The 27,040-nt window shown below is 41.2% G+C and overlaps 1 protein-coding gene across 1 annotated transcript; it reads left to right on the top strand.

Moving 5' to 3' along the window:
• The first annotated feature begins 3,268 nt into the window (after positions 1-3,268).
• Positions 3,269-9,934, top strand: tmx1 (thioredoxin-related transmembrane protein 1). Its single transcript, XM_032547685.1, has 8 exons — positions 3,269-3,510; positions 3,780-3,895; positions 5,523-5,568; positions 6,067-6,195; positions 6,399-6,444; positions 6,599-6,700; positions 6,790-6,856; positions 8,038-9,934. The coding sequence occupies exons 1-8, from the start codon at positions 3,302-3,304 to the stop codon at positions 8,247-8,249; spliced, it is 927 nt and encodes a 308-aa protein (XP_032403576.1). The 5' UTR covers positions 3,269-3,301; the 3' UTR covers positions 8,250-9,934.
• Positions 9,935-27,040: the final 17,106 nt, after the last annotated feature.

The following is a 27,040-nucleotide window of genomic DNA, read 5'->3' as shown; positions in this document are numbered from 1 at the left end:
GAAAAAAGACAACAATATGCTCCATATGAAACAGAATGTGGTAGAACTCAGTGAAAACTTTCAGCTTCAGTGGTGTAGGTTACCTTACTGTTGTTCTGTTGTTATAGAAATAATCTGCAACGTCACCAATTGAGACTGGAAATTTTATACAGATCAATTTCTTAATTTATGGAACAACTTGTGCTGGAATGATGTTTTCCTATCAAGCAACCTGAAGGCGACTGGTATCAGAGTCACTGACTAACATAATGTCCTGTTTTCATGTAGGATTCCCAAAACTGTCTTATAGTCCATGTGCATTGCTTTGTCCAGCTAATGAGTCTTTTTTTCTGTTTGTTTTCAAAAACTACAAAAGCCGTCAGCTGGTGCAACTCCCTGTTTATCTGTCATGTAACCTACTGTCCTCTAATGTGCCAAGACATACTTAACTGCAATCATACTTAATTATAACACAAGCTGATGTGTTGATAACTCGTATCAAAACAGACAAGAAACATGCTAGTGCCACCAACAGTCTCCATTGGTGATAGTGTCCATCCATCCATTGATAGAAGGATGGATGGAATGTGTGTTGATGGAAAAAAGTATAGCTAAAAATTGTTTTTTATGTGTATAAACTTGTGGTCACAACAGCGAGAAAAAACAAGAAGGAGAAAAAACCACAGAGGGAAATATCTGTGATCTTCCCTCTGAGCCGCACTCGAGAAATCACCATGGAAACAATCGGTCTCTGATAAGGAGTTTAATCAATAGCAAATTAAATGTAAAATTAGAAGAATATGGCAGATCTAAGTGAGTGTTTCCAATTACATGAGCAAATCTAACATGAAAAAAAGAGCACTATTAGTGTAAGAGGCACAACAGAACAATCGGAAGCATGTTTAGTACACAGTAAGCACCTCTAAACAGCAGGAAACCAAACAGAGCAGAAGAGTTTGATGGAACAACACCAATCGAGATCACCCCTCCGTGGTCTGCTTCTTATTTTTCCTCGTTGGTGCATTACGTTAAAGCAGAGACGTCAATGAGTGTTGGACAGGAAGAAGAGCCCTTTTTTTTTTCTTTTTGCTGTAAGTGGAGCAGAGCTGATGGTTGGAGAACGGGGGCCGTAGGTAGGTTCACAAAAGGATGTCATCTGGGAGGTATTTTTAGAGTGTGAGGCGCACTGGTAATCGTCCGCTGGTGAAATCTGCCTGCAGGTTCCCAGCGATAATAACTGCTCTCATTCAGCACATTCACTCAGATTCATGGAGCAGGACTCACAGAAAAGAGTCTGTAGTTAAAGATATGAATATGCACATGGAACATGTCTGCATAATACGATATTCAGGTTTTTGAGCGGCAACACACTTGAGTGGCTTCAATATCCTGTTAGTATTATCTCCTGGGCTGGCAAGATTGGATAAGATTTAACAGGGTGGCACTATTTGGCAAAAGTATCAATCAACAATAACTTTTTCATACATTTACTGTATGAAATAGCACTTACCTTTTTGTAGAGGAAGTGCTTTAGAGAGGATAAAAAACAAACAAAACGCAAGCATTGAGTACGTAGAATTCAGAATACGTCTTAGAAGCTTGACATTTCTTTTTTGTTATTTATTTGATGTAATATTCTACTTTTTTGAGACACTGAATTTGGGTTTTTATTATATGTAAACCATAATAATTTAAATTAAAAGAATTAAAGTTTTGAAATGTTTCTCTCTATGTATGATGACTGCGGTAGTTTGTTAGCTGACACAGCTACTACAATGATGTACTCATAAAGTACTATTAACCCATTTAATCCCACCGGCAACAATTGTTGCCAGACATTTTATCTAACTTACGGAAGCTCTAAAATAATTATTTTGACTTTTGGCAGCTAATTGAAGTTTTATAATGAAATAATAATGTGTCTACTATAAGCAATATTAATTTCATCTAGTGTGAAAGGTCACGTGACCAGACCTCTTTACCTCCGGCCTGTAACGCTGGAGGTAAATGTCAGTCACAAACCTGTACAAGAGGAAGTCAGTAAAATACTTTAATAAACAAATATAAATAAAATATTTTGAACATATGCTCTTTCAAGTGTCTTCTACTGATATATAAATAAAACTGTATCCCTTCATTAATATTTTGATCATTCACTCGAATGTAAGCATGGCAACAATTGTTGCCGCTAGCATAATACATAGACAGCACTATATACTGTATGTGTCTATAGCTTTGCTTATTCTAGATTCTTTGTTTATTCTACATGCCCTGCTGTTCCCACACAGCTTAAAACTATCAGATATTTTAGATCTTCTAGACCTGAAGGAACCTCAAAATGATGTCTTCTACATCCCACAGTTGAAACCCTCCCCACCTTCACCCCCCCAAAAGGCGATCCTTTACTCAAAGTGTGGCTCTGCACTGAATGACGACTACAAGATGACGCCACACCTGAAACGAGGTGTACTGCGAGGTGTACCAGGATGTACTGCTTGGTCTGGTGGAACAGGGACAATTTCCTCCCAGATGCATATTTGTTCATACTAACATTTTCACCTGATCTTACCTCATTGATGAAATGACCTAATGAGGTCAAAGGTCGCTTGGCACACTGAAACAATAACATCTGCAGGCTGTGGCATTGAATTATTATATATCAAAAATATTTCTGAACACTCTTGTAACCATTCTTTGTTATAATAAGTTACGCATGTCATAATTTTTCTTATTTTTTTCTATCTATAAAGAGGCCATATTTGTGTAATTTAGACTATGCAGTTTCCCACCGGCAACAATTGTTGCCGAGTATAAAACCTACATTTTCACTAACATAACCAACATAAAATGTAATAATTCATAAGTATCATGTGTTGGGGAGGGCCAAGGTTTGAAATGCATGCACTTATTTTGCAGGACAAAATTTGGGATTAAACGGGTTAATTTAGATTTTTATCACTGCTCCTTCATGTATTGGTATTAATTTGATTTAATTTGGCGTTTTTTTGGTCCACATTTTGAATAATATTGGCTGGCGAAAGATGCTTGTTTAAACATTTTAAGAACAAGGTAGTCAAACAAATATCGTTAGCTTTAAAACATGATATTTTTTAGCTTTTGAATATTATATAGACAACACCCACACCTGATGTTAATACATAAATTCATGTGTAGAAATAATACAAAGTAGAATAACGAAGAAAATAAAAAAACTTAATACGATTAAGAATAATATGAAAACAATAAGCGCTTATCTAGCTATCAGCTGGCTCTGACGTCACTACCGCTACAGCGAAGGCGCACACCGGAAGTGACTTGTGGAATGGACACGGCTCGTCGGCTAACTAGCAGCATGAGTGGAATCACGTTGTTTTTCTCTCGGGGAGCGGGTCTCCGCTCCTGGACTTTTCCTTTTCTCCTTCTGCTGACATTTTCATCGTCGCTGCCAGCCTCGGCCAAGCCCGACAGCCTCAAGGACGTGACGGACGGGGACTGGGAGAAGATAATGACCGGAGAATGGATGATTGAGTTGTCAGTGTCCCGCTAACAGGCTAACTAGCTAGTTTTGCAGTTTCTTGTTTTGAACTAAAACCCGAGTTCCCGCGTTAGCTCAACCTGTTTAAAATAAGTTTATGTCTATCTTAATTTAGTCACATAGCGCGACGAAAAAGTCAGGCTTTCTAAGCAAATATACATTGCTAACCGGCCTTTTGGGGGGGATGCTAACTTGAGGGCTAATGATGTCGAGCAGCACGACGTGCAAGACAAATTGAAAGCTTTTTAAACATTTTCCCCCGCAGCTACGCGCCCTGGTGTCCTGCGTGCCAGCAGCTGCAGGTGGTGTGGAAAGAGTTCGCGGACTGGGGGGATGACATGGGCATCAACGTCGCCAAGGTGGATGTGACAGAGCAACCTGGTAAGCAACCTCCTAGCTGGGCAACACTAATTAGTTCACGCATCCTGCGATTATCTGAAGTACTCAAAACAAATCTGTCTGGAGCCGCAAAAAAATTAAAAGCCTTATATAAGGATTATAATAAAGGTAAAACAGGATGTAAATGTTTATATTAGCTATTTTAGCCTGTTGTTAAAACGACTAAGTGCATACATTCATGAGCTTTCATGATTAAATGTTTATTTTCCCTGCAGTGCGTCCTGGAAGGAATGACGCACCACGTGACTCTGTTGTGCTTTAAGTTTACCTCCCGTTACAAAATGAATGTTTTATGTTTCGTTGCATTGGTAAAAATTAATGAAATGCAATAAAGAAATCAGATTTTTGATATAATTTTTATTATAAATATTCAGCAGGGAAAGATATTTTTCCTTTTGGAACTTGGAAAATCAAATGCAGTTTGCATAACGAGATCGCTCCTTGTAAATAATCCCTCTTAAGTGTGTGATCGAAAAAAACAAAACTTAACGGGCCCCTTATCTGGTCAACAAACGGAGTGCAATAAAACGCAACTTGCAGTTCTAAAAATAAAGCAATGCCTTTTGAAAAGGTAAAGTATATAAAATTAATTTAATACACTTTAAGTTTGATTTCTGTGCAACTGCCAAGCAAGTTAGTGCAACGGTAAAACATAGCGGCATCCTCTTCTCTTTTGACACGCAACAAAACACAATAATGTTACTAAGTGTCATTCTAAATATATACTGACAAAAATCACTAATCAATTCATAAAAACAACAACTTTGTTACTAAATATATGTGCCTATATGGCAGGATTGTGTTCTTACCTGTTTAATGTGACTTCTGTTTACGGACATGTAAGATGTAACTTTAATCTTGACCCGGCAGCTAATGTAACGTACCTTCCCTGGAAATGTCTTTCCACTTTACCCTATTTTTCGGACTATAAACCGGTACTTTTCCCCCACGCTTTGAACCATGCGGCTGGAAAAAAAACATTTCCAGTTTTTTTTTGTTTGTAGGTGAGGCTTATAGTAAGGTGCGCTCTAAAGTCCGGAAAGTACGGTACTCATTTTGTTATTTGACAACTTGTCGCTACAGAGCAAATGTTCAGGTAATCCTTCCGCATTGGCAATGAATGCAAATGATTCGGTCCAAGAATTGTAGAATCTCTCCTCGGCTATTTGTCTCTTTTCCCCTTTGCTCTCCATGGCCCACCACACATCCCCCGGTTTGTTTACAGCAGCCACCTGCCTCGCGCCCCGCCCAGCTGAAAGAAACATCACAGGCTATGACACAAATCTTTGTTGACGGAAATGTTGAATATTTATTCTACACATTTTTATAGCATTGGAAAGCGTTAAGAATGATTGTGTCACGTTTGTCCTCCTACAGAAACCATATTAAAACAAAAAATATATTTCCCACCCCCATCTTTTAAAATTTTCAAACATTTTTGAAATGGCTCCAGAGAGCCACTAGGGCAGCGCTAAAGAGCAGCGGGTTGCCGACTCCTATAATCTGTAATGTGTTTTACTGGGATAGATCTGACACAAGCTAATGCATTAATGTGAGGCTGCAAAAACAAAAGTCCTTCCTGCTGACTGTCGTCTCTTTCCTCTGTAAGGTCTGAGTGGGCGATTCATCATAACTTCACTTCCTACAATATACCAGTACGTATCTGCAGGGTTTGTGGTTTCCATTGCTTCCGCTTTTTTGTGTTGTTTTTTTTTGTGTTTTTTTCAGCAGTACCTAAAGATAATTGCTGCAAACGTAGTTGAATGCTGCACATACTCTGAGGTATATGTTAGAATCTCTCATTATTATAAAAAAACCCCCAAACTGTTATTATAGGTGGGTTATTTATTTTTAACAGGTGATCGTTCTGTTTATTTGTGGTGTCCATTTGGTGATGTTGCTTTTAGAAGTTAAATAAGGATAAGAGACATTTTTTGAACATCCTGCTGTTGCAGAAACAGCTTTAAAGTGTTAAAGTGTATTTTCTGTTTGACTTTTGTGCCACAGAAACCACTATTATAGACATTAGAAATAACACTAGTCAAATAAATGGAAATTAAGATTTTTTTTAATCAGGAGTTTGAGGAAAAACCTGAGCTCCCTCTAAAAGCCCCGTTCATTTTGTCACTGATTGAGATTTTTGTTTTTTTCAGCTGCAAGGATGGCGTTTTCCGCAAGTACCACGGCGCTCGTACCAAAGAAGATTTCCTCAGCTTCGTCGACGAACAGAAATGGAAAAACACGGAGCCCATTTCTTCGTGGTTCGGGCCGTCCTCATTTTTGTAAGTGGCTAAAAAAATCTCCTGTGGAAAACACGTTTGCATCCTTTTGTGTTTTTGAAATCTCAGAAAACGTCAGTGGATGTTAACTCTATTCTTGGCGTCTTCTTGTGGGCTTTAAAAAGCGACGCGCGAGCATGCAGATGTTTTTGTGACTGAGAGATTTGCGTCGAGTTACATGCTGCGTTCGCCTCCTCTTTTGACAGGATGAACTCGATGTCGGCTTTGTTCAAGCTCTCCATGTTCATCCGAGTAAGTAAATGGCCCACTCATTGATTTTTGCAGACCGTATTTTGAAAGGACTGCTTGTGATTGGTGTGTAATAAAAAGCAAATATGACAGCAGAAGATGGAATTCAAATCATTTCAAGGCTAAAAATATGTGAGAGCCGTGTTTTGTTTCCCAGCGTTGCCATAACTACATGACGGAGCAGCTGGGGATTCCTGTTTGGGGTTCATATGTCATCTTTGGCCTGGTCACCTTGTTTGCTGGCCTGACGTTGGGTCTTGTGAGTACATCTGTGTCACTCCATGAGAAAGTTGTGAGTCAAACGTACCGTGAATAATTGACATAATCTTAATGCTTTTGTCATTTTAGTTGCTAGTGTTCATCGCAGATTACGTCTTTCCTTCCCGACGATTTTCCTCACACGATTACTACCAGAGTGAGTTTTTGCATTAATATTTATATCGTGCTGTGACTTGGAGAAGTATTAATACTTTATAAACAGTTTCAGATTTTGGTGTCAACCACAAACTTGAATGTATATATATTTTTAAAGAATTTCAAGTGACAAATGATCCAATAATGCGTGATTGTGAAGAGGAAGGAAAAGGATAAATCACAGAGAACCTGCTAAGCTTGGTGGTAGAGGCGCTAGTGCAGTCCACCATCAGCCAACAGTGTTTTTCAATCAATCAAGTTTATTTGTACAGCACATTTCAGCAACAAGGCAGTTCAACATCATAAAAACACAAACATAAAAACAACACGCAGTCAACAATTGAGAAATCAGTCACAATCATTACATTTTGTCCAGTACCATCATCAATACAGATCATACAGTCCGTTCAATGTTCCACTTCTTATGGTTCAAAGGCAACTCTAAACAGGTGGGGGGTTTTAGCCCTGATTTAAAGGAACTCTGTGTTTCGGCTGTTTTGCAGTTTTCTGGAAGTTTGTTCCAGATTTGTGGCACATAGAAGCTGAAGTTTTTGTGTTTAAAAATCTTTTAAAAGTTACAAAGATGCAGAGTTGCACAAACAGGCATCATAATTTTGAAATAATAGCATTTGGGGCCAACGGGGTTGGACAGCACAATAGGTGTCCACCCTGTTAATGCTTTGACTATAAACCCAGCTTAGTCTGTCTTAACAGTAACTGTTACTGGTGTGTAAAAACAAACAAAACAACGCTTAGTCTGGCAGGTGGGCAAGTAAAGTCTGGTGGCCCGCCAGGCTTATAATACACTGGGGGAAACCCTACATCATTGACAATACTTAGACAACAACTATAGTGTGAAAAAAGGCAAACGCACAAGAAAATAATCCTCAGTAATCAGCCAGTTATTAAAATAAGCTGTGTAATGCTTGACAAGTTAAGCCTGGTGGCCTGCCAGGCTTATAATACACTGGGGGAAACCCTGCATCATTTTCAGGTGCTCGCCACATTTTCAAATTGTTTTTTTTTTTTTTTTTTTGTACATTGAAGTTTGATTGTAAGGTTACAAAATTTGAAGAGGTTCAAGGGGTTTGGATACTTTTCAATCTCTAATGTAAGAAAAGGTTTTAGTGTAGCTTGTAGCTAGCTCAGAGCCTCCCTGATGTTGCTTGTGCGATTCTGCAGAGAAACAGTCAATGGAGCAGTCCCGACTGATCCAGAATCAAGACGAGGACCAGGAGGCTGACGGCGAGGAGGACGATGACGAGGAGGAGGAAGAAGACCAGGGCGGGGCCTGGAGAAGGCAAAGGCAGTCCCCCGAGGGCCAGGGCTACCCCGACGAAGCCCTGAGGAAGAGAGTGGTGGCAAGCCGCGAGGAAGACGAGGAGGACGGCTAGAGAGTCGGCGTGGGATTCCCGTTCTTTGTTCAATAGGAGCACAGTGGAGTCAGCCGGAGATGGAGGAGCTGTGGTTCTGAACAGCAGTATTAAGAAGGAGGGGTCCAGAATCTTCCCACCCCCAACCCAAGACGCACCCCACTGTACTCCCCTCCCTCCTCTGTTAAAAGCGGGGGACTTCTACCTCGGCTCTCTCCACCTGAGCAGCAGGCTCCAACTGGAACAACAACAACAAAAACTTTCCTCACACGTGTTTTTACGTGCGGCGTAGGTATGAAGTGCAGTACAGACGAACTTTGATTCGCTGTTTTATGCTATGCATTGTTTTTCAAAAATAGTTTTTTTCTTCTTCTTTGAATTCTAACAAGCTCTGGCCTGTGAATTTCACTCTACAAATGGGTCATTTCATTCTGCACACATAAACACACACAAACATCATTCGGCATTCTGCTGGTAGGCTAGTTTTAATCCTTAATATGTCAAATCTATTTAGCTTCATCATATTCACGTGAAAATGCTGATGTTTAAAATGGGAACAATTGCCACAGGTTTAAGTTCAGTTCAAATTAAACCTCCGGATGATTAATATGAATCTGGACTTTGGTGTGTGGCGAACTTCTTAAAGTAAACTAGATTTGATTTAATATGAATGCAGCAACAACCAAAGACGTTCAAAACTACAGTTTGAAGTCTGAGCAGCTCTCCGCACACAGCAGATGATCTGCAACTTCCTTCCCGGTTTTCGACGTAATGCTTTACTGATTAAAGTTTCGCTTACCGTGTTCCAGTAAAGACAGAATCGAGTAAAATAAAAAACGAAAAACCATGAAAGCAGCACTTGTGTAACTTAAGATGAACCACGTGCAATAAAATGTATTAAGCCTCTGGTTTCAAAAAAAAAATACAGGAAGTTATGAGGCAGGAACTCCTTTAATGTAAGATGTTCAGTTGTCACGCAAGTTTGAGTTGCAGTGTATATATTTTACTGAAATTTTCACCATAAGCACATTCAGACTTTTTTGGGAGAAAAAAACATTTTATTCACTCCAAACGTAGTACATGGTGTGTTCGTACTGCTTGGACATGGATTATGTTGCTGTCATTTTCTGTTCTAATGTTTTCAGGGGGTTTTTGTTTTTTTGCTGTTATGAATGTTTACTTTAGGAACCTCCTAAATTGCTGCTGACCTGCGACTGAGGCAGCAGACAGTATGCATGCTGAAAGGCAATAAGAAAGGACAAAGTGAGGGGGGATGCCATGAGGGTCTGGTTTGCAGTGCTGTATACAGTTGAGAGACTTTGTCTATTTAAGTATTTTTTTTAGTGTTTTCTTTTTTTCTTTTTTTAAACTTTTTTCCAAAAATTCAAGCATCTGATTCAAAGTTACAAAAATCACTCGTTGCTAGAAAAAGGTGTGTCTATCGTTTCACCTGCATTTTCACACACTTCTCATTGTTTTTCCAGGACTTGTGATGAACTTCACGGACTATTGACACACATAAATATTTTCTATAATCTCCTTAAAAACGGATTCGTTCATTTGGAAATCCCTCAATTGGTCAGTTTTTTGTTTTCGTTTTGTTTTTCCTGATCGTTATTTAAGGCTTGTAGCATTTTCACTCCACTCCGGGCAGCTTCTGCTCTTCATTTCTTTGAATAAAAGTTTAACAATAAAAACTTTATAAACAATTTTTTTTTCTCATTTCTGCAAGCGGTTGACGTAGCTAAGCGTTTCTTTGATTGGATTAATATAAAAACAGTTCGTTACACAAAGACGTCCTTAGCTCCAGTTTGAATTAACGTGTTGAGAAACAACACGGTAACATGTAGGAAAAAGTCAGAAGTGTTCAATTATCAAGTTTGGAGACTTAAACTGGCACACTGGATAAAATTAAAAGCTCCTTTTTGGTGACTTCAGTCTGTCGTCATGTCTTGCCGTCTTGAATGACTGCTTGAGACAAAACTATAGCCTGAAATACAAATATTCTGCCAGCATTGAGGAATATGTCATTTCTACTCCAGTTCTGACCAGCATTTTTGCACCTCTTGTTTCTTTCTACATCTGTGTGAAAGATCTTCTGTTTTCCCACATAGAAACGTACTATTATTGCCCTAACCTTTCAATCATAATTTCAATTTTCCTGCAGTGATACCATCATCATTGTTTCAGTCCTCAGTTGATATAGAAAGTACTCGCATGTCTGAAATTTAAACCACAAAAAAAAAATCCCACTTTTTACAATTCTAACTTCATTTCCTATTTCATACTCTTTAGAGTAATATTTGGGTTTTAAGTTGGGCTCTAAAACTACTTAACTGATGTAAAAATGTTTAAGTTAAAACCACACTAGATTGCAGTCATGCATTTAAAAACATATTTTTTTAAATGATTAAAAACGGACCCTACATTTCAGGTCGTCGAGCAAAAATAATAAAAAAACTATATTGTTTACAAAACACAGTAGGGTAAATCGTCGCCAGCAGATGTCACTCTTGCATTGCTTTTGAGCAGCGCAGAAAGCCACACGGAGGTTTACCAAATAAATTAACATCAGAAATTTGCATCGGTATGTGCGGTCATTGTGAAACTACGGTTCATATTTCCTCTTGCTTGATCCCTCGTGGGGGCTTCCCAGTTTCTCTGCAGAACCTCCTCCGCCCTCTTGTGCAAAGTTGTTCCCTCTGGAATAGAAAAAAAAAAAAAGCCTGACGGTGGAGCTGATCTGTAATCAGTGCTGTAATTGCAGCTTGCTCGGCCTTCTGCACACGCTCCGTTTAGCGCGGGTTAAACTGTTACAGGAAGGGAAAGCGGGCAGAGGTGTTTGATGGGATTCCCCCGCTGCACTCCGCCAGCCTTGCTGCAGTTCCTGAGTGTTATACAAAGCAGCCAGGTCTGGCCTGCACATGAAAAAAAATAAAAAACAGCCATGCACTGGCAATGCTATTCACACGTGTTGTGTCGTGCAATGGTAACTGAAGGCAGATGGTGTTGCTGTTTGCTGGGTTGCTTTCTTTTTCTGTTCTTGTTCGTTTAGCTCGCTTCGGTCCATTTAGTTTTCTTTCATCCTTGCTGCCATTTCCTCCAGATCTTCGCGTGAAGCGCCAGCTCGGCAGTAGCGGGAGAGAAAGGCATGCTGGGTACAATGGCGCAACTAAGCCGTGAGGTGACATGCGAGGAGAGGAATGTCATGGAGTTTATTGCCCGTGAAGTCTTAGCTGCAGAGAACGGCATTGCGTGAGTCTTTTAAACTAATTTAGTGCAAATGAAGACAGAAGAGAAAATGAACAGTGACATGAATAGTTTTGTGGCTTCCACGTCGTGAGATCTTGCAGATCCGTTGGAGACCCGTTTCTTGATTTATTTTCAGAACATGCCCAGAAGGAAAGGTTTTTTGACCCTTTGTTTTGGTCATCTGTTCGGAGAGGTTTTGGGGTTTGCTTGAGTCTTCTGAAAGAATTGACCTGGATTTAGATCCAATGCTGATTTCCTCCAGTTGCCGGATTGTTAAATATGGTTTCATGGATTCTGGGAATCGTCTTCGTCGACCTCCAGTTCAATCTTCGCATTCGAAAATCACCAATGCAAGTACGCCAACCTAGAAAATAGTCCTTCTTAAGAGGAAATACTGGACCTAGTTGGTTGGTTTACTACCTTGTCAGTGGCAATGTTCCCCAATCTATCTGGAGAGGCCATTAACCAACAGGTGAGAGAGATTACACACATTTACTTATCTAGAGTACTTACTGTCTGCCACCAATCTGCAAGATACCAAATACTCTGTACCTCCACCTGTAATGTCACTCCAGGGTCATCGTCCAACCTGAAAAGTCTTGACTCTAAAACAAACAAACTCTCTGTAGATAGTCTCAAATAGGCATCGCTAATACCAATATTTCTTTTTCACATCGGAACTTGAGGCCTGTAAAAACACGTTTGATACTTTACCTTGGTTTCCTCCGTTTTTTTTGCATTTGAGATACCGCCGTCACCAAAACTTACCAGACATTTCACTGGTCGAGGTGGTTCAGGCCATCTTCAGACAGCTAGAAGTTACACCATTTTTGATGCTGTGGTACAAACGAGACTCTGACGCTGAACCGTAACAGGTTTACTCCACTCTTGGTGGAGTGGCGCCTGGTTGTACCTGCAGTGTCTGACATTGTGATAGAAAATCTGTCTTTCTCTCCATTTGGAGAGGAGTATTCTTCTGTTGCAGCATTCACCGTTTAAAAAAAGAACCCCAGGGAATGCGGTGAGGCTTGAGCAAAGGCAGTGGGGGGGGTTATTGACGTATAAATTCTGTCAAAGACTTCTGGTGCAGTAAGGTAGACCCGGGCCTTTAGAGTGGAGTAACGACTCTCCTGCTGATCGGACAGACTGATGCCATTGCCGAACTCAACCATCGTAACTTTGAGTTGTAGTATAGCTGTAGTTCAGGGAGGGCAATACAGCAGAATACCAGAGAACAACAGTCTTGTGCAAATGTGCGGCTGTGTAATATCCATTGATATCTCGTGCATGGAAACATTTTCAGGTTTTGACCCCAACTGGGTCAACTTGTCCAGCTGTTAGCCTTCCACCAACCAGCTTTTCTTGACATCTGCCGCCTACAAAGTACTGTACTAACTTCAAAGCTTGGATGTGAGTTGGCTCAACTCATTTCTATAGAAGTCTCCTTTTCTAACAACGTGGAAGCTACTAACTAAAGTTGTTCTGTGAAGACGATATTGATAACTCACCACATTCTGGTGAGTTATCAATAACTCACAGCAGTTGTGAATTATTGATAACTCGCATTATGGTGAGTTATCACAACAGTTGTTCCAGTGACGACGACCTTGTTCGAACCCCGAGTCATCTATTTTTCTCCCCACACATCTTTACCCGGTTTCCCAATTTAGCTGATTCATCGTACGAATTGTGTTAGCAGACTCATTTCCTGTCCAATCTTTTATTGATAATGGGATCCCAATTATACAAGGGAATTAAAGCTATAATCTCACCAGGCCAAGGGTTGGCAGCCAACCTCTGGAGTTTTATGTGGTCAGAGGGTGGAACTTTTCTCCAGCATGCAGCACGAGGAGGAAGCATTTGAGGATCCAGCTTTATTTATGAATTGAAATGCATGGGCCTGCTGCCAAAGGAGACTTTTTTGCTTGACCACAAAAATCCATGAGAAAAATTCAGAGTTATATGATCCATCTTCTCTCTCTCCTTCTGGAAGACTGGACGCCAGCGAGGTGGGAGTGCGAACGTTCAACAAGGCCGCGCTTGTTCTCCGAGCTGCCATGTCCCCTGCGTGTCCTCTGTGTGGTCAGTACATTGAAACCCAGAAGGAAAGTGAAGAGACAGATTCCTCTGGGGCGATGATTTAATGGTCAGACTGAAATTTTGGTGTTTTTTTTTTTCTAAAAACAAACAAGCAAAAAAACAAAATGAAGAATCTGGGCCAATAGAGCTAGTGGTGATTGTTTGTTTTCTCTCAGCTTTGCTATTGTAAATCGTGTTCAGATCATCGCTACGACCCCGGCTAAGAAGGGAAACAAAAAGTCACATCCCACCGACTGCTGCTGAAATTTACTCTATTGTCATAAATCAGAAGATATACACCTAGAAATCTAGACTTTGGGTGTAAACAAACTAGAGATGCAACAATCAGGATTTTGTGACAGAATCCTGAGCTGTGGTTTCTGTAAAGACTGGTTGCTCTATGAACTGTTTACGAGAAAAGCATAAAAACATTTCTGTCTTTAGTGGTTGTCGATTATTTATATTAGGAGCAGAGGTGATGATAAACCCCCCAAAAACAGGTTTTTAATAATGTTTCAGTACAAGACAAAATAGATCCAAGAGTTGACATGTGAAACTAGCTTGGCGTCTTACTAGCGATTAGCACAGTTAGCATAGCTAGCCTTACCGAGTCCATAACAGAGAAAGCTTGATAGCTCAGAAAGATAAAACTGAGCAAATTCTGACTTCTTGTTATTTGCTTAAAAAGTCCCACTCTCTGGGGTGCTGTGGTGGCGCAGTGGCAAAGCACGACCCACAAATGGAGGCCTTAGTTCTTGTGGCGGTGGTTGCAGGTTCGATTCCCAGCCTGGAGACATTTGCTGCATGTCTTCCCTCTCTCATTACCCTCTTTCTACTTTAAAATAAAAGCCATTAGAGCCGACAAAACCTTTAAAAAAAAGTCTCTCTCGCAGCCGTAGTGAATATTTAGACATCCGCAGCGTCTAAGACTGTTGCTGTTTGAGTTTCCCACCGGCAGGGCCGATGCAGAACAAGCTGGAAAGAGTCCCATTCCGGTAACCGGGCAACCTCTCCGTTTATCACGGAAATGATAAAAGATGAATCTCTTCGACCCAAAGAGAATGTAAATAAGACTGCTACATGCATCTAAACTGAAATAGTCCACTGTAAGCCTTACTACCAAACCAAATAAAAGCAAGGCTCATGTTGCATTATGGCTACATCCGTAAAGTTAAACACTCAGGTCGTAGCACAGTTCAGTATTTTGTCACCTATAATTTTTGTGGCTCTGACAACACAGGCAGATCCCACTGCAGCTGTACATTGATTACTGCTCACCTTCTCCTGAGCATTAGCAGTACGCGTACAACCAGCCATTTTGAACAGGTAATAAATCCTCACAAACAACCATCAGATGCAGCGGCATCTGATGAATGGCAGCGACCCTGATTCGCAGCCTCTGTGGCGGACTTGAGCCCGATCACGACTGTGGTGCAGCCGGGAAAACTCAGAAAGACTCCATCCAGCTGCCAGTCGCTTTAAGGAAACCTGACGAAACGGCAACCGAAACATTTTCTGGAAGGCAGTGAAATAATTATGGCCACACGTCATGTGAAAACAGGAAACGAGTTCCTTAAATGGAGGATTCGCTATATCTGTCCAAAGCACAGATATAGTAACTGTTCTTTATATATATATATTTTTAAAGTCAACAAGAATTTGTTGATTAGATGTAGCAACTTATTAGCAGCAACAACAACAAAAAGTATGGATCGAGCGCTTTTCCTAAAGGAAACGCAGGAAACGAGAGCAATAATTTCACTAAATTCCAAATAGTATGATTATATATCGGTTTTTTTTAACTTTGCTCCATCCACTACATGTTCGGTGATAGCTTAGAGAGATTATTAAGGGCCAAACAACTTGTAATAAATGTAACCGCACTCAGGATTGTAGAGTGTTTTTTTTTTTTTTTAGTGTAACATTTTTGAAAGCTACATTAGCAAGTAAAACACTGAACTGAATATATGGGGAAAACGAGACAAACAATTACAGCGGTGCCTGATCATTTGAGATTGGCTACTTTGGTGCTGTACCTGTTGGAAGGGTGGACCGGCTTACAACGCCGGTCAGAATCCGAGCGAAAGTGGTATTTATCTGGCTATATTGTGACCATTGTCGTGTTTTGGCACAAGTGGTCATTTGCTGATGTTGCATGGATAATTACGAACGTTGTGCATTTAAATCCCTGGGCATGGTACTGGTTTATTAGGTATCCAGGTTAGGATTCTCAGACATTTCTCCTGACTTCCTCCTCCTCCATGGATAAATAGACACACAAATAATCAGTTCATGAAGTAAAATCCAACCCTGGAGGCTTTCCTGTCATTATTTTAATCTTGAGTGGATATTATGTTGTGTATGGACACCTGGAGTTTGGTGTTTCAAATCTAACCTCATTTACCCTTTTGTTGTTGTTGTTTTAAAACAAAACTTTTATAACTGTTTTTCTTGTATGCTTGTTTAAAATATGTTCCTCAATATCCTACATCTAATATAGTAAATATATGTAGTATAAGGTGAAAATGCTTATTTTTGATAAGCACATTCAGGTAAATATGATCATCTACAATGCGTTTGTTTCACACGCGGCACATAAAATCTGGTTACCTAGTGACTAAATGTTTTTCCTCACTCAGCCCACCCATATTCACATCTATAAGCTGAAGTGTGTCACTTCTCTCCAGACCAGAAAATTACACGGTGGCTTGAGTAAAAATAAAGCAACACAAAGCTGCGCTGTTTCGTCTCCGTTTTCAGGAAAATGTGGTAAAAGTGGGAAAAGGAAATCCCCTCCTCCAAAAAAAAAAAACCAACAACTCTGTCCCTTGTCTTTGTCTGTATGCAAGGATCATTGTTTCACGGCAGGATACTGAAATAGCAGCAGAGCCTCTCTGCAGCGTAAACACAGGAAACATTCAGACTGGGTTTTCAGCGTGTCGGTACGTCCACGCTGTGGCAGGAGGGAGACTAGGAGGAAGAGGCGCATTTAGATCAAACATGTCGTAGAAAACGGTCCGTGTGGAAAACGTTTTTGCTCCGTCTCATTGTCTGGACAGAAAACGTCGTTCGTCTGGTGGTTTGAGTTGGTGTTGACCTTTGTGTTAGCCCGAGAAGTCCCAAGCAAACTCGCGGAGCGGCGCAGCTGTTCCCATGGATATCGGGGTTTGTTGTTGTGGTGCGTGTCGCCCGGCGCGAAGCTCACATCTGGTCCTGCTGCACTGTCGAAAAACGGCCTAAACCAACACAGAAACCACTCCCAGGCCTGTTCAAATATTATCAAGAGTCAGGAGAATCGGTGAAATGCGACTGAGTCTGGAAGTGTGTGTGTGTCTTTAGACATCTGCATTCCTCTTTTTTTCTCTCTCTAAATCTCAAAAACAGCCTCGGGACAAAAGGACGGCACGAGGGCTGGGCTGTTTCTTACGCCTGTGACCGACCAACTGGTGGATCTGTTGGGAGCATTATGCCACACAAAGGCCTCAGATGTTGGTGAACAAACAGCATCGTGAAGACAAAAGAAACACAGCAGGCGGGTCAGGCAGACAGCTATAAGGAGAAGTTTACAAAGCAATGTCCTAATGTTTACCACCGTCTAGCAAAACACAGTTCGGAATGAAAACGCCGAGAAGGAGACGACTGCAAAACTAGCAAAACGCGACAGCCAAGAGATCCCTCGTGTCTTTTGAGGAGATGCAGAGAGCCACATCTCATGTGAAACAACCTGTTGACGTAACGAAGCAAAATGAAGATTGAAATTTGGAAAATGTCATGGGAAAAAACTTGTGAATACACATTTCCCCCAGAAAGTAGCATGGTGGTGGCAGCGTCATGCTGTGGGGATGCTTTTCTTAAGCGAGGTCGCGAAACCTGGTAAGAGTTGACGGGAACAGAGGGCAAATCCCAGGAGACGTCGAAGGCTGCGACAGTCGGCTGTTTTAGATGAAATTCTATTCACATGTAAAAATGGCCCAGTCAAAGCCCAGACCTGAAATCCATTTGAGAATCTGGAAAGTCTGGTAAGTTGTTGTTTCGATTACCACAGGCAATCACTTCACAATCACTATCACAAGGACGGTTAGCATAGCCAACGATGACGGGAGACGAACGGCTTTCCTGGAGCGGTGAGTTGTTTCCGCCATTAGCACATTCAGCAACACGTACATGATTATGATTGACAGCACTAAGTCCCTCTCACGTGGCTCTCTGATTGGCTGTTTTTGGTCGGGAGCTGTGCACTTCTTCAGACGGTAACAGTAACTCAGGGAGGGTATCGCTCATTTTTTAGCAGATCATCTGTCTCGCATTTCACTGTCAAGAAATGGTGACAGTTTGAATAAATATGGAGAAAAAAACCCCAACTTTTGGTAAAAGTTACACAATGAAGCTTTAAGACATGAATGTTAAAGAAAAAATATATATATTTCAGTGGAGCCGTGGCACATTTCAACAAGAATCTACGCCGTCATTTCTGTAGACACCTGAAAAACCCAGACATGGTATGGAGCTACTTTAAACACAAAAATGTGTTATCATGCCGATCAATGTCATAGAGTCAATGAATTTTTGATGTGACTCGAGCAAAACCCAAATGGGTTCCTCCTGGTCTCCATCTAGCTCTTGATGCTCAAGACCAGAAGAGTGTGAACACAACAAGGCCGGCATTAAGACGATTAAACACACGTCATTCCCTTCAGCCTCTACTTCCTGTTTATATTCCAAATAAAGAAGTTTCACCCCTTCGCCTTAGTAGGGATCTGCATGTTTTCTGGAGAAGGGAAAAGCTATTTCCGACGCCCTCGCAGGGGAGAGATGCCTCCATTGCCGCAAAGTAATTATGGGTTCTAGTGCTGCAAGGACAAAAACAAAATCCCCGACCTCCGTCAGCAGCCATCGCTGAGTCTCGGAGACGGAGGCCTTTTAATTGCAGGGCTCCCGTGTTTGTCAACATGTGTTTTAAGCAGCAGGCTCAGGAATAATGGGTTTTATGGGAGCCAGAGCAGCTCGGAGGTCGTCGACCTCCTCCTCGGCCGCTCGGGTCTTCGACGCAGCGATGCGGCAGAATCAGAACATCTGAGGTTAGATGAGAGCATCGATCGGCTTCACGCAGATTTCAATACGGGCCGCGTGGCATTTGAGGTCGGGTCATCGAATGGGGGTCGCAAACGGCCGTCGCTTGACTTACCGCCACTGTCTCAACTGGTTGGAAACGTCAACGCTTTCCACAAACACGCCAGTCTCCAGCGCCATGGAAACTACGGGACGAAAAAGTAATGAATGGATCACGGAAAGAGAACCTGGGTGCAAGTGGAAAACTTGGTTTGGGTATCCTTCTCTCTCTCTAGCCTTTTTCTACATAAACTTAGCACAAAAAACTGACTGAGGAGACTTGCGGTCACCTGCTTGGTCACACACTGATGTTGGACAGCAGCCAGCATTTGTCTTCCGTCAGTAAAGTCAAGCGGTTTCATTCCTCTTTATGGCGCGAACAGTTCTCCCAAACTGAACCCACATGTGTTCAGTAGGTTTGAGGTCAGGACTGCGTTGCTATTACCACATCAGGCTACCTGGCTGCTAGCATCCAGTGTACCAGAAGCTCAAAAAGACAATCAATGGGCTAATTACCATCACCCAATGTGGCCATCTACATCTAGACTAAACACTAAGTGTGCTTAAATATTATGTTATCAACAAAAGCAATGCAGTTTTTATCTGTTTACTGCCAAATTGCATCAGTCAATCCCTCCAGTTTCTTGAGAATTATCGTGCAAATTCACACAAAATCACCCTGAACTTTTTTACATAATTGGGTGTTTATTGCAGATTTTTCACAAAAATAGTCAGAAACCTTTTTACTTGTACTAAACAACTGCCTCAGCCTTCATTAATATCAGATTATAGTCCACGATCCTTACAGCGAGTAATAAAAAGTCACCTTTACTGCCATAATTACGCTCAAATATTGCAAATATCTCCAAATTAGTTCCACAAACACTTTGATTTTTATTGCAAAAAAATCACAAAAGGAATCACAAAATCCTGGTGGGACTGAAAAGATGTTCAATAATATCATTTCATTTTAAGAATCCATTGATACTTTAAAAGTTTGTGAACAAGGTTTTATCAATACACTCTGGCACAACCGGCCCTTTAAGAGCATTCATGATCTTGATTCGGCCCAAAAGGAAAATGAGTTTGACGGCCCTGGTCTAACGGGAAATTGCACATTTTACCAACAAGCTTTGTTAAAGGTCAACCACATGTGAAGTTTCTTACTGTGTGTTGCTGAGTTGATATGTAAATGTTTGAATTCAGTCCCAACAAGTCAGTACGATTTAGAACCACATTTCACTCGGACGCGTCTCCACCGGCTTTGCACTTGTTGAGTTAAATATTTTTGCCAAATATTCAATGCGGGGGGGAAAAAAAGAAGAAGAAAAAAAAAAACAACGCACGAAATCTTACCAAGTATTTTTTTGTCTAATTTCTCTTGCAAATACCTTAGTACGCTTAAAGTATGACAAAACCAACTTACAAGTACCTTTTCAGGAAGAAATAGCTGGTTTTAAGTCAACAATTCCTTAGTATTGATGAAAAAGTGCGAGTCATAATCTGCCAGTTGGAACAAGACATTTTTCCCATATTATAAATTAAAATTCATTTGTTCCGTATTCCTTTAGTCCCAATAGATCGCACAGTGGTCATGTATAACTTATCTTTGCAGTTTTACAACTGTCTGCTGTTTTCACACCAGTGTGTTCTCTAACAAACCTCTGAGCTTGGATTCATACTGAAATGAAATGAAATGTAGGTTCGACTCTTGGTTTTTATTTAGGTAACTACGGCAACTGGCCTCAATGGATTTCATTTAAGAGTGGATTTCGGCAGCAAAAAAAGCAAATGACCAAATCCCCCATCGTTCTGTCCAGCGAACGCGCTGAAGCGTCTCGCTGTTCTGTGGACAGACTGTGGAAAAAGGAGGCAAAAGGCCAGAGCCAGAAGAAATCTGAAGAGAGGAGAAGCTACAAAGTATGACAATATTAATTTCAAATAGTAAGTTTTGTGCATTGTTGAGTGGGGAAACTTCGGCGTTGGACGAGCGTGACGCAGTCAGATCGAACGCTGACCTTCGGAAAAGACGATTCTGGACACAGCTTAAGTTTAGCTACGGCTGCATGTGACCTAGAAGGAGATTCTGGAGCAGAGCGGCGTCCGACTCCGCCACGTTTTAGACGTGTCCCCGGTTCAACACACATGAATCTAAAAACAGCCTCTGCAAACAGTTGAATCAGCTTATTAATTTATTTATTTTTTTCTTTGCGGTGGAAAAGGAACTCATCTCAGGCGTTCAGAATATACCGGCCCCGGAGGACTGGAGTGGAGAATCCCTCTGTGCTGATGTTCACAGCCGTCCCCGCTTCAAAGCTTTTTGCCCCCAGAGGTCATGAAACGTGACACCGGGACTCGGGTCGTCGCTAAAAGGCGCCGATGACAGGGAGTTGACTTATGCAAGCAGATCAAACGGGTCCAGCTTGTTAAATCCACAGACTCTCTGGTTTAAAGAAACGGCCTTTCTTTCTTCCTAAGAAAGAAAGGCCGGCCGCAGTGGGACAGGGTGGCCCTAACGCTTCCTTTCGTCTTTAAAGGTTTTGTGAAATCACAGCAAAGCCGGAGAATTTCTCTGCTTTTTACTGCTTTTTACCGCAGGGGGTCTCCAAAGTGCGGCGTGAGGGCCATTTGCCGCCCCTTGGCTGTTTCCCTGCGGCCCGCCATAATGGGTGCTTGATGCCGATGGAGGCTTTTTTTTTTTTCTTTCATTAGATCAAAAGTATTACCAACAGATTAAAATGTTCTACAATGGAAAATCTCATTTAATTTATCAACTGACTTGTCTGAGAACCCAAACCTGCTTTCATTTAATTTATTCAGCCTCGCTTCATACAGCTAGCGTTTTGTTTTTAAAGAGAGAGTGACGCAAATCTGGTTCTTACTGCTGAGAAAATGCAGTTTATTTCTTTCCATCCGAACCCAAAAGAATTTGCAAACCGTGCAACCGTTTCTCTTAAAAACGTGAAAAACTTTGTTCACGTTTTGGACCTACAATCTACTTAGTATTAGGGCCGTAATAATAAAAGAGTAAAAGTATAAAAGTAAAATAACCAGAATAGAGTCAAAAATTAAGACAGTTACGATATGACGATAGTGAAATCGTAAAAAGACAAAAGTCATTTTATTACGACAATAAAGTCATAATAATATGGCAATAAGATGACTTTACTTTTGTATTATTTTGTCTGTATTCTCCTAATATTCTCTTAATTTTATAACTTTATTTTCATTTTTTGTTTTTGTTAGCATGGCTCTGGTACTCTATCATAAGCTTCCCTTTTCTACCAAAAATCATTGAAAAATCTGATTTTCTTCCTTGATTAATCAGTTATTGTATGTTTAGCTTACTGTTCAGCTGTGCAAAAAAAAATGTATTTATTTTTTTGGTGGTACTAGAAATATTTCTGGCCCGCATGACAAAATGTTTGAACACCACTGGTTTACCGATTTGCGTTGAAAACCAAATTGTTCTAAATTTTGAGGGATCCTTTGAACGCCTGCAAACATAGGCGGCAGGCCTGATGCCTGACCTAAAAAGAGATTTTCACAGGTGCCAAAATTCCTGAACTCCCACTGGGGGGGAAACTCCGGTCTGTCTGGACTGCGGCATTCCTCCTGCCGCATGTGGATGATTCATTTCTCCGATCCATCGGGTCCCGGCTTCAGCTCTTAAATCCCAGCACTGACTCCACGGCAGCAGCCGAGGTCACCCAGCGGGGTGAGAGGTCGACTCTGAAGCAGCTGAGGTCGAGGAAGTTTGCACCTCCACGACAAAAGACCGTCTCCTTGAAGGATTCCCCCCCGTCTGACTGAAAGATCTGCTGAAAGACTTACACATTCACAGCATGTCGATGACGGTCGGCGGTCATTTTGTTGTTCTGACTGGACTGAATGAAAGGAAGGAAACGGTAGTGGATCTGAAGGCTATTTAGCTAATCACCAGAAGTTGGGATTAGGTTAAAAAAAAAGCAGAAATCAAGAATAGCGGATCTAAAAACTCATTTATCAATTAATTTTAAACATAGACAGATTTTTAGCTCTCTGACTTTTAGCAGAGAGCTAAAAATCAACTTAAATACAATTATTTTGTTGTTTATTTTGTCTTCCATGTTTCTGATAAAATCGTATGGACTCAAGTCTATTGTTGCAAGGCAGGCCTGTTGAAGGTAGAAAGTTGAGCTGTTGACATAAATACGTTAACAAATATGATTAATCTAACGTGTTAATATTAGATCATGTAGATTAATTGCATTGTGACCAAACAACCTCTCTTTTGTTCAGTGTTGCCACATGTACGATATTTATCATATTTGTACGATAATGTTGCCCTCTGTACGATATACCATCAATAATCCCAAAAAAGCTCAAATATATAATAATTTGACCATTAAATGCATGGTGTCTGTCGGAGTTTTTTTGTGAACCCTGAAGGCATCTATTTCCGGAAACAAAAGCTCGATTGGCTGGAATTTCCAGCCAATGGGCTCTTTGCACCTCAGCTTCCGCGTTCAGGGAAAAGCGGCTCAATCTTTTCCGATCTATTGAAAAAGGCTCTTTCCACTGGGTGTTTGCAGGGCTTGTCCAAGGTAACAATTAATGATGTACATCGATCCGAAGCCCCGACAAGTAAGCTGGAGAAAGGTTTTAAGATGTTCGTCTCCTTATACACAGATACGAAGGTGAGTTTTACTTTCTTTAAACTTTGTGGCTAACATTAGCTTTAGCTTATGCTAGTAGGCAATATTCTTGGACATTTTTCTTGTAAAAATGTGCTATTTAAGTATCTAAACATTTTTCATCCATTCTAACAGACAATGTTTTTACCTTGTTTTCAAGTATATTACGTGTGTTTGTTGTCTTTAGTGTCAGAGACCAAGTAACGGGAGATTTTACGGTTCAGGCTTTTTGCTTCTGAAGCCTGAAGCACAACAAGCCCATAGCTTAACAGTAGAGCAGCTCTGGTGTCGGAGTTCTAGTTCAGCTGATGGTTCAGGTTCAAAGTTGTTGCTTTTAGAAAAATATGGCTGTGTTCCTTAAGGTCTCCGTGTTATTTCGCTTTATTAGTTTTGCATGTTTCTTGTGAAGCAGGACGGTGTTTACAGCAGTTTGTACAGGCGGATCAGTTGCTGGGTTGTCTGGCTCTGGTCTGCTCTCTCGTTCCCATAAACTCTCTTTCAGGCTGAATACAGAATTGATTCCATGGAAATAACACAGGAGGCTCCTTTACCTTCTTCTTTAGGCTGAAGAAGCTGATCCGGAGTGAAGTGAAGGCTGCAAACTTTACTGTGCGGCGTTAGCTTTAACTGGTAGCGACGAATATTTACAAACCACCGTCTTCTTAATTCAGGACCGCTTGGAAATCCATGAAAACTTAAAAGCCCATTATATTAGGAAGACAACAAAGTGCATAATATTGTTTTATTTGCGTCTGAAATACGACTTTGTCTTTTCTAGCTGTCATGGTAACTCAAAGCGGAAAAAAGAGAGCCGCATTTGCGCATGCGGTTGTGACGTCAGCGCGGCTGGTGCAAAGAGCCCATTTATATCAACTATAAATACTCTCATATTAAACACTGGGAAACAGGCAACCTAAATGTTTACAGTGATAATTTAGCGTAAAATATTGAAACTTGCATGAAAAAAAACAACCCACATGACGTTTTTAAAAACATCTTTTAAATGCCTTGCGCCCTTTAACCTGCACACATAAAGACACTCTGTCTGCATCAGCTCCCATCAGAGTTCCTCACCACACAAGGACAGAGGCTTTTCGCCCTCGCCAGGTCAATGTTTGGGGGACGCCGCGGCAGATTGCGTTGCCAAGATTTCACGCTCCACATGGAGACGCATTCCTACAGCTTAGGCTCAGCCCTTAAAATGCAGGACAGGCCGTAACCTGTTCACATCCCCGGCCCCCACTCCCTGCACAGTCACACTCACCTGCATGTTTTCCTCCAAAATAGGTCACACTGAAGTGGCTTTTGTTCACACAGAAACAAAATTGCTCGTAAATCCTTTTCACTTGCACGAAGATTACTGTGGACACAGAAGTCATTTTACAGGAATTCCTTCTATTGAGCTAAAAGCTGGTAACCACCGAACATCTCAAACTGCTGAGTCAGGTTATTGAAGGGAGTCGCGTTTCAATATTTGTGTTATTTCAATTAAAGGTGCAGGCGCGCAGAACCGACGTTCAGGGTAAGCTTCCAAAAAGATGCAACGGACCACGTTGCAGCACTTGGATGATAAGCCAACAGATTGCTTTATTACGCTAAAATTCACTGTCTGCGTGCTCGTGCAGCAAAAACAGAAAATGGGACCAAGTGTTTTTTGTCCACGGTCTAGTGCAAATATTTGCAGTTAAAGTAAGACAAAACGAACTTACAAGTAGCTTTTCAGCGAGATAGCATATTTGCTTTAAGTCAGTGATTCCTTAATATTTACACATATAAACAGGATTGTTTCATTGGTGTTTTATTTCACTTATAACAATACATTTTCTCATGTTTCATTTTCCCCAAGATATTGTTGCAGCAACCAGCGTGACTAAAGATAAGCATATAGGTGAGTTTTTCTAGATCTCACTGGAACATTAGCCATTTAATCCTAGACATGTTCTTCAGGCGTTAGAAGGCCGACTTTGCAGCCATCTTTATGTGACTCTGAAGGTTCAGGTCAGAGTCCATCACTACACACGCACATTTCGGGGCTGATCGCTGGTTTCTAGTTGTAATAACCGAAGAAATGTGCTGATTCTGGATCGCTCCTCTTTGGGGCCCATCCGTTGGAGAGGCCCAGTCAAAGCTCAGGCCTTAATCCAGTACACAATGTGTGGTAAAATGTTCTCTGCACAATCTGAGCGGCAGCCGTTTTACAAAGAAGAGAGGGGCAACGACTTCAATCTCCAGACGTGCAAAAATGTGGAGTGAGACACATGGCCAAAAATGTGGAGTGAAAGTAGTTCCATCGAGTGCAAATGACTGCCACACTTTTCAGATTTTTATTTGGTTTTTTAAAAAAAAATCTTTAAAACAATCCATTGCATTAAATTTACGGATCAAATGTGACAAACCCTGTGAAAATACTTTGGTTCGATGAACACGCTCCATATGTGTACTAGAAATAAGCGGAAAGTTTTTTCCAAATCGTCTGAAGCATATTTGTGATATCGATTGAATTCCTAATTATTGATCTTGTCACACGATGGTGCCCTGTTGGGATGCGAGGCAGGGTGTTTCGGCCGGAGCCATTGCTTCTCGCGTCGTAACTCAAGCCCTTCTCGGAAAGAAGGCGTTCGCTGGCTCCTTCCACGTGTTTACAGCAGCTTCCCTGCATTTCCACATGAAACGACGAGCGGGGGGAGGATTTCCATCTGCTCAGTCTCCTTTTTTTCAAAGGCGGCCGATTGAAAAACATCGTCTCTAAATTTAACAGTCAGTTATTTTGGACGGGGGGGGGAGAGAAGGAATCTGGTTCTCAGCGGGCGATCCAGAACCTATTAAAGCCACAGCGAGCACACAAGACATGCGTGAGATGTTTGGATGCCAAATGACTTTTTTTTGTTATTTTCGTTGTTCCGCGGTTCGAGCCAGCGCCCTGGAATGATAATGGAGGAGGGCTTTGAAGAACCCAGACAGCTTGGGTTTTGAACTGGGGGGGCAGTAGGGGTTGAGGGGGCTTTATCGGAGCGCAGTGGGATTTGTTCACAGCTAATTATTTGGAATCAAACTTGCCTTTGGGCACATTAGCTTCAAGACGTCGACAGAGCAAACGGCTCTGTGGTGTAGCAGACAAATCGGTCCATCTTGATGTGGGCTGGTGTTCTGATTCAGTTCCAGCCCAACTCCTGACGCCACAGTATGAACTGGGGAGCTTTCTGGCTTTAAAGTAGAACGGGAAACTCGTACGGGGACAAGTAAGGGACATTAAAGGCTGAAAAGCTTCTGCTTGTCTTGCCTGTAAGTCTACTTTCCACAACCGACTATAAAAACGAAACCTGTTTTCCATCCGCCTTTTGCTGTTTGAAACTCCAAAGACTTTTTTATGCCCGTCAAAACATTTTCCTCAAAACAAACAAAGGTAATCATGCTCACATTGTGACCGTAACAATCACAGACTTTGATCTGTTTACTTGGGATTTTATGTGATAGACCAACACGAAGTTTTGCTTTGTTTTTTCTTCTTTGAAGTGGAATGGATAAGATACACTATTTTTTTTTCTTTCTTCCCACACTTAAAATCTAAACAGTGTGGCGTCCATGTTTGCAAGCATTTTGCGGAATCTCTCCACGTGTCTTGCTGCATATTTCCATTCTGTTTAGGTCTGAACTTTCTAACACATGTCTTAATCTAATCCTTTTTTGGATTTAAAA

This window comes from Xiphophorus hellerii, chromosome 19 (genome assembly GCF_003331165.1).
Source record: "Xiphophorus hellerii strain 12219 chromosome 19, Xiphophorus_hellerii-4.1, whole genome shotgun sequence".
NCBI lineage: Eukaryota > Metazoa > Chordata > Actinopteri > Cyprinodontiformes > Poeciliidae > Xiphophorus > Xiphophorus hellerii.
This window is presented reverse-complemented; position numbering and strand designations above follow the sequence as displayed.